The sequence below is a fragment of the Brassica oleracea genome, chromosome C7 (genome assembly GCF_000695525.1).
Source record: "Brassica oleracea var. oleracea cultivar TO1000 chromosome C7, BOL, whole genome shotgun sequence".
Taxonomy (NCBI): domain Eukaryota; kingdom Viridiplantae; phylum Streptophyta; class Magnoliopsida; order Brassicales; family Brassicaceae; genus Brassica; species Brassica oleracea.
Genome location: NC_027754.1, coordinates 41804805 through 41813068, shown reverse-complemented (window position 1 = coordinate 41813068; position 8264 = coordinate 41804805). Strand labels below are relative to the sequence as shown.

Sequence of the window (8264 nt, the reverse complement as noted above, 5' to 3'; positions counted from 1 at the left end):
GGAGACTAGGCTCTAAAATTGATACCGTCAAGGTAACACACCTATCAAACCCACTTATTATAGGATGTATATCAAAAATATCAAGTACTTGATACTTCCACCAAAATCAAATCAATTGGACTGGGCTTGGTTTAAAAGCAACTGGACCGATTAAATATATATTATCTTAAAAATTAGCATCTGAAGCATATTAGTATCTGATTTACTGATAAGAAATTACTAATCAATAAAAACATACATTATCTATTATCAATACTCATACAATTATCTTGATAAATATTTGTAATTGATATAAATATATAAAATCTCTCACATTATTGATAATGTTTGAACTTCTTTAAAGTTCTCCATGAATGGATATATTATGTCAGGAAGATAAAATCCTTAACCCCTTTCCCCCTTCAAGCTTAATATAAACTCCTATCACCGCCAAACCATCATTACATTTCTAAAAAACACTATAGAACACATATAACATAACAAAAAAATATTTGACATATATATAAATTCATTGGATTTAGAAAGTATTGGGTTGTTTAGCTTGAGAGATCATCTGGACGACCTCTCTCATGGTCGGTCTCTCAACACTATGTTCTTGAACACATAGCATTGCGACAAAGAACAATTCCATGGCTTCTCCTAATGGCACATTGCTCAATCTTTGGTCAATGATCTTCACCACACCTTGTCTGTTACAGTTTGTCTGAATCTTTGACCATTGCACAATGTCTATCCCTTCTTCTCCAAATTTATCTACTGGTTTTCGACCCGTTAGTAGCTCCAATAGTACTACTCCAAAGCTGTACACATCGCTCTTCTCATCTATTCGCAGTGTATATGCGTATTCTGCGTAATAAAAATCAGGTAAAATATGTTTAGATCGACCATTAATACACGAAATTTTATGTAGGAATGAGAAATTGAATTGAATCGGTTTAACTAAACCAAACTCTAACACTGAAACTTTTGTCAAATTATCTCAGTATTAATTAGGCTTAAAAGACCCAAACATGAAAAAGAAAATTATTTTAAATGTAAGTTTACACATTTAATTTATAAGATTATTTTTTCTTATATGGATTTTTACTAAGTTACTAACCGAGCCAAACTAAGTTTATTTTGGTTCTAGTTCGGTTACTATTTATTCTGAACTAAATACACACCAAAACATCAAACAAACCGAACAGTAACCTAAATTCATGTTCAGCCCTAGTTTCGAACGTTACGTGTAATGCAAGAAACAAGTATTGGGGATCCGTCATGTACCTGGAGCGATGTAGCCGTAGGAGCCTGCGACCGATGACATACACTCTGAAGCTCCATTATCTTGCAACATAAACTTAGCCAGCCCAAAATCAGCGACATGAGCTTCAAAATCAGGACCTAACAAGATGTTGTTTGATTTCACATCGCGGTGAATTATAAGCGGCGAGCAATCGTGATGAAGATAACACAATCCCTTAGCCGCTTCCAACGCTATTTGCAACCGCGTTTCCCACTTCAAAAACACTCCAGCTTTCCCATGCAAGACTTCTCCAAGACTACCATTAGGCATGTACTCGTAAACAAGGAGATTCACGTCTTTGTTTGAACAGAAAGCGAGCAATCTCACTATGTTCCTGTGTCTAATTCTACCTAATGTCTGAATCTCTGCGGATAAACCGTTGTCGTGAGACGATGTTTTGCTTATGGACAAGAGTTTCTTGACCGCAACTTCTTCACCGTTTGGCATTAAGCCTTTGTAGACAATCCCTGCACCGCCTTTACCGATCACATTGTTCTCTTTAACGCATTCCACAATGTGCTCGCTTCTGAAACCTAGCTGTTGAAAACCTATGAGCTTCCAAACGTTCGAGCTATTCCTTCTCATTCCCCAATTCTTGACCACAGCTAAAACGATGAACACCAAGAAGAACCCTAGTAGACCTAACCCTAATAACAGCTTGAATTTCGCGGAGTTTTCGCCATGGGAATTTGCATTTTTCTGGTTGAGAAGCTGAGATTGAGACTGGTTTTGAGAACCGTTGCAAGGGTTTGAAGAGTACCCGCAGAGAAAAGGGTTTCCGAGGAATGACGTGTTGTTCAAGTAAACAAATTGCCCTGAAGTTGGTACAGAACCAGAGAAGTTGTTGTGTGAGAAATCTGCTGATGTCAAGCTCTTCAAGTATCCTAGCTCCGTGGGGATGCTTTGGTTTAAAGAGTTCCAAGAAACATTCAGATAGTTTAGAATCCGAACCTGCGAAATCTGAACTGGAATCTGACCTGAGAGCTGGTTATGACTCAAATCCAAGAAGGTCAATGACTGACAATCACCAATCTCTTGAGGTAACTTGCCAGAGAAGTTATTTCTGCTCATGTCAATCTTGAGAAGACCCTTCAAGCTTCCTATCTCACCAGGGATCTGTCCAGTGAACCGGTTCGAGCCAAGAAGAAGAATCTGAAGGCTTCTGAGGTTTCTGATTGAGCTAGGGATCGGTCCGGTTAACCGATTGTTTGACAGATTGATCTGAGTGAGACTTGATAACCCTACACTTCCCTCCTCTTCCTCTGGCACTTCTCCGGTCAAGAAGTTGTTTTGAAGCTCGAGAAGCGATACATTAGGCAGATAGATCAAACCCTTTGGCAGTTTACCTGTCAGAAAGTTCTGACCTAAACGGAATCTCCAGAGCGTCTCGCATTGGCCAAGATCTTCAGGGAGAGGACCGAACAAGAAGTTGTTGAAGAGAATGAGAATCTTTAGGTTTCTTCCGAAGCAGAGTGATTCAGGGATCAAACCTGTGAGTTTATTAGTAGACAAATCGATCTCGACCAACTTGCCGTTTGTGCCAAGATTCTCAGGAATCTTTCCGGTGAAGTTGTTGTGCCAAAGCTTGAGAACTTCAAGATCAGGAAGGCGAGATACAAACTCAGGTATCTCACCGTGTAGTCTGTTGAAGAAGAGGTTAAACAGCTGAAGCTTTTGAAGTCCAGCTAGCTCAAGAGGAATCTCTCCTTCTAGAAAGTTGTTGGAGAGATCTAGAGTCTTGAGGCTTGTCATGTTCCCTAACTCTCTAGGAACAGAACCTGTAAGCGCATTGGTCTGAAGATAAAGAATCTCCAAGTTCTTGAGATTCCCTAGCTCTCCAGGGATCGATCCTTTCAAGCTGCAGTTAGCTAAATCCAAGTGAACGAGATTGATCAATCTCCCCAAATCAGAAGGTATCCCGCCGTGGAAGTCGTTGTAGTAACCTAAGTATAGCTTCTGAAGAGTTGTGATGTTGCCTAGCTCGCTAGGGATCCTCCCGGTTAGGTCATTTCCATATAAAGACAGTAACGTGAGTCGCAAGAAACCTCCGTAGCTTCTAGGGATCTCACCGTTGAAGTAGTTTCCTCCGAGGTCTAAGTAATCGAGTTGATTGAGTTTGGTTAGAGACAGAGGAAGCGATCCGTTGAGGTTGTTGTCGTAAGCGTCGAGCGTGGTGAGCTGAGTCATTTGGCTGAAATCAAGTGGCGCAAGCTCTCCTTCAAAGGCGTTGTTGGAGATGTTTAAGAACTCTAGGCTCGTCAGCTTGAGGATCTCTGGCGAGAGAGTGCCGGAGATGTTGAGGTTAGAGATGTCGAGACGAGTAATGGACTGGTTCAAGCTGTCACAAGAAACGCCAGTCCAAGAACATAGAGAGTTGAAATTTGGAATGGTCCATGAATCAAGAGAAGGATCAAAAGAATCAAAGCTTTGCTTTAGAGAGACAAGGACTTTGGCTTGTCTAATTAGTGAGAGATTAAGAGATGAACTCGAAGAAGAACAGAAGAGAAGAGAGACTGATGACAAGATTAGGAAGAAAGTGAATATATTGTCTCCCATTGTTACATCAGAAAGAAAGAAAAAAAAAACTCTCCGACACGAATCTGAAGATTTTCAGAGAAGTGAAAGAGAAGAAGGGTCTTCGAAGAAGTTGCAATACCCTAGAAGGAGATCATCATCATTAGACATCATCATGTTTTCACTGTTTTTTTTTTAAATGATTTGGGGCTCACGATGTTCTGAAGTTGCTGCTTGGAGTGAGTGGATTAATAAGTGGAGAAGATCATCATCATTTCATGCCATCAGTTTTTTTTTTTTTGAATATACGAAATCATGTAAAATTATAATAAATAAATTAAAAGAAAGTGAAAAAAAGTTGATGTATCCAATGCATTCTTCTCCTTTAGGATTTGAGCTTTAGTTTTTTTTTTTAATGAGTCTTTAGCTTTTGAAAAAAGCAAAAGCAATATATACTTTCACAAAAGATGAGAAAACACACACACATCATCGCTTTTTTTCTTTATTAGAGAAAATTATAAATTTTAAAAGATAAATGCCCATTGCCTTCTTTTTACCTCTCTTTATCGTCTGATTTGATTTGTTTTTAGGATTATTTGAATTAGGTTTCATATATATAATATGGGTCATAGTCACATAGTCCACTAGGTCTCAACCAATGTTCTTAAACCAGATCCGGACATCGTACGACTTACCGGGTTGCTGGGTTATTAGGTGCGGGTGAACCGCATGTTAATAAATATTAGTTTTATTATATAATAATATATTAGCTATGTAAATAAAAATATAAAATAAAGTCTAATATTTTCTAAATATTTTTAAAACATAAAATAATAGTTTGGATATGTATATATTTTATGTTTAAAAACATTTAGAAAATACTTAATTTTAGTTTTTATATTTTTATTTTCATTTGACATACAAAATATCAAAAAATAGTTTAGACTATTTAAAATTTTCTCTAACAAGGTAAGAGTTATTGTATCTAAAATAAATCAAGACATAAAATTTATAAATATCTAAATGTCTAATGTGAATAATAAATTAAACTACAAATACAAAATAAACCAAAGTAAAAGATCATTGTAATAAATTATCAATAACCGAAATAAACTTACACTAAATTACATCAACTAATTTTGGTTCTCTCTCCTATCATTCACTTTATTTTTTTCGTGTGGCATAGAGAAATCTTCATCAAAATCTAAAAATCACAAATATAAAACTGAAAAAAAGAAAACCTAACTTTTTCTTGTCAGCACCTAACTTCTTAATTGAAAACTTAGATATAAAACATAATCAAAAACTAATTAAAAACTAAAAAAGAAGTAAAAGTTATTTATTAGTTTGACCGGTGGTTCAACTGGTACTGGTACCAGATTCTGGGTTTTTGGGGTTTTTTGCGGGTTTCTAAATATTGGATTTTCGCAAAACCTAAACCGGATTTTTTTTGGGTCACCGGATTTACCGGTTCAACCGCGGGTTCGAGTCGGGTTTTATAACACTGGTTTCAACATAACAAAATTTTAAAAGCTTGATTGGATGAAATCATGAATTTTGTGTGCGTAAAAAAAAAAGCAAAGTTTGTTGTAATCGAACCCTATTCTTACCTTAGTCCGAAATCAAAACCGCTATGTACGACAATTTGATTTTGACATAACTGTTAGTTAATTTGCTCAAAATACTAAAAGAAGTTGGATATTAATTAAAGATTTGCCTAACTTTGGGGGAAAATAGTGATGATGGAGTGAGCAAAACTAGGGGGAAATGTGTGCAGATCACTAAATAGGATAAATGTTGTGGGTAGGGAATGCAAATACTCATAAGTTTACTGTATATTTTTTCATTGAATAGATTGTTTAAAACTTTCACATGTATTTGTATCTTTTTCTATAAATATATTTATTATCTATACTATTAAAATAAAAGTCATGACTTATTTCATGTGTGATTTTTTATTTGGATCATCCTTAAAAATTTATTAAATTTTACATAACTTAATTATAATATCTTTTTATTTATTTGAAATATTAATAAATATCTTAAAGAAATGTCTAAGAAAATCTATCAAATATCTTTTAGAATCTTTTTAAAATATATTTTCGAAATTAGTTAATTAAAATTTTAGTTAACTCAAAGTAAAATTAGAAACTAAATTTTAGTTTAGTTTTGATTGTAATTTTTTTATTAATTATATAAAATACTTTTAATATATTTTAATGATAATAACAATTTTAAATTTATTTAATTTTCAAAATTAAATTTAAGAAGTATTTTAAAAGATGTTCTTAAAAAGAAATATTCATTTCTATTTCTAATTTAAAAATACAAATTCTTATATATTTACCCTAGAAATTATGACTTATTTCATATGTGATTTTTTAAATTTAGACCACTTAAAAGTCACACCTTTAAATGATTTTACCATGTTTAACTAACTAATTTACACATTTTCATAGATGAAACATTTGATCTTTATTTATATCGTATATGTAAGACTTTACTCTACTGTTATTAACGTCTGTATACTCCCATGAGTTAAAAAATAATTGGGTTTATTATTTAAACAACTATACTAAATTGGTTTAATTAATAAATATATACCAAATTCTCTAGTACGTAGGTTCAACTTAATTTATTTTTCACATATGTTTCAAATTTAGAAATAAAACAAAAATTATGCAAATCAGTATTTTTACATAATAATGTTTTCAAAATAAATTTTGTTACAAAAATACAAAATTTATAAAATTTATAATAGTAATATTATACGTCACAAAAATATTATTATAAAATTAGATAATATATAATGCCAAATTATATTAATTAATTGATATATTTTATTACATAATCTAAAATATTTTGGTATTAAAAAAATTCACACGGTTGTACGGGTCAAGATCTAGTTTCATTATTAAAATCGTAACTATATATATATATAAAGATTAGTAAAATATTATTTTATTGTCATATTCAAAGATACTGTAATATTTCACAAATTTAGAAAGTTTTTTAAAAATTAAACTTTTCGCTTCATAGATTTATATTATCAAGTAAATAATTAATCATTTAGTTTTTGTTTAATTTTTAAAATAAACTATATAGTTTAAAATTTGTTTTCATTGGTTTAAGGTAGTAAAGATTAATCATTGTTAGATAATATGATTTTTGTTATTTGAAAAAAAATCTTTATAATTTTAAAAGTTAACATCGACAACTATTTAAATATTTAGCATATAGAGGTATAGTATTACAATATTAAATTATATCTATTTAATTTATATTATCTATAAATCCAATGGATCATCTATTGTTTAAATTCAATTATTGATAGCCCAATAAAAAATTATGGCAGACTCAAAATTTAAATGATAAGATTAGATATTAAATGTAGCATCACTTTCTAGGAATAGATCCATTAGGTCCATTTTTTTAAAAAAATCACACATGAATCAAGGTTGTTACTTATGTTTTAATATATAAGATAGTTGACTTGTACTTTTGAATTTACACTGTTTGCGTGATTACATAACATTCCAATAAAAGCGAGAATTGTCATATTAATTTTTTAATCAGTCATAAGTAATTGTCTCTTATATTATACTCCCTCCGTTTCATATTAAGTGTCGTTTTAGAGAAAAAAATTTCGTTACAAAATAAGTGTCGTTTTTATTTTCAATGCAAAATTTATTAATTTTATGCAAAATTTATTTTTCTATTGGTTGAAATATGGTTGGGTATAGGTAATAATATTTTTTATAGGAAATGTACAAAATTAATTGTTTTCTTAATCCGTGTGCCGAAACCTAAAACGACACTTATAATGAAACAGAGGGAGTACCAATTAAGAAAAACACTGAACTTAAAAAAAACCTTCACTTTTGGTAATATAATCCACATTTTATCAAAAAAAAAAAACACTGAACTGGCTTTATAATTTTCTAAAAAATCGTTACATAGAAAAAAAGAAACACTCATACAGTATCATAAAGAGGACACACACTCACATGTTGCTAATATCAAACCATATAATTACTCTATATTATGAAATAAACATCGTACCTTTATGTCATTCAAATGTTTTATGTTCCATTAACTAAAGATCAAAATCTAATCCATCAGATTTAAGAGGCCAAGCATTGTCTTTGTCCAACCACTAAACTAGTACAATGATATTCCGTGTTTTTAACGGTTTTAAACTCGTTTTGGAGCAAATAAATGGTCGGTTTTAATTAATGTTTTGGTCTATTTGATGCGTTTTGGTGTTCTTAAGTGTAATATGCAGGTTACTAGATAGCTTGAAAGAAAAGAACGCATTCGGGATTTATTCAGAAGCAAGATGGACCGAACAAGAAGTATTGATCGCACAGAGCCACAGATCGACCGATCCGGACAACGTGGATCGACCGATCCCACGCCTTCATGCCCTAGATCGACCGATCCGGTCCATGTGGATCGACCGATC

At 32.3% G+C, this 8264-nt stretch overlaps 1 protein-coding gene across 1 annotated transcript; it reads right to left on the bottom strand.

Annotated features, from left to right (window-relative positions):
- Nucleotides 1-294: 294 nt before the first annotated feature.
- Nucleotides 295-4041, bottom strand: LOC106306384 (leucine-rich repeat receptor-like serine/threonine-protein kinase BAM3). Its single transcript, XM_013742984.1, has 2 exons — nucleotides 1267-4041; nucleotides 295-846 (listed from the first exon to the last, which is right to left on the bottom strand). The coding sequence occupies exons 1-2, from the start codon at nucleotides 3839-3841 to the stop codon at nucleotides 518-520; spliced, it is 2904 nt and encodes a 967-aa protein (XP_013598438.1). The 5' UTR covers nucleotides 3842-4041; the 3' UTR covers nucleotides 295-517.
- Nucleotides 4042-8264: the final 4223 nt, after the last annotated feature.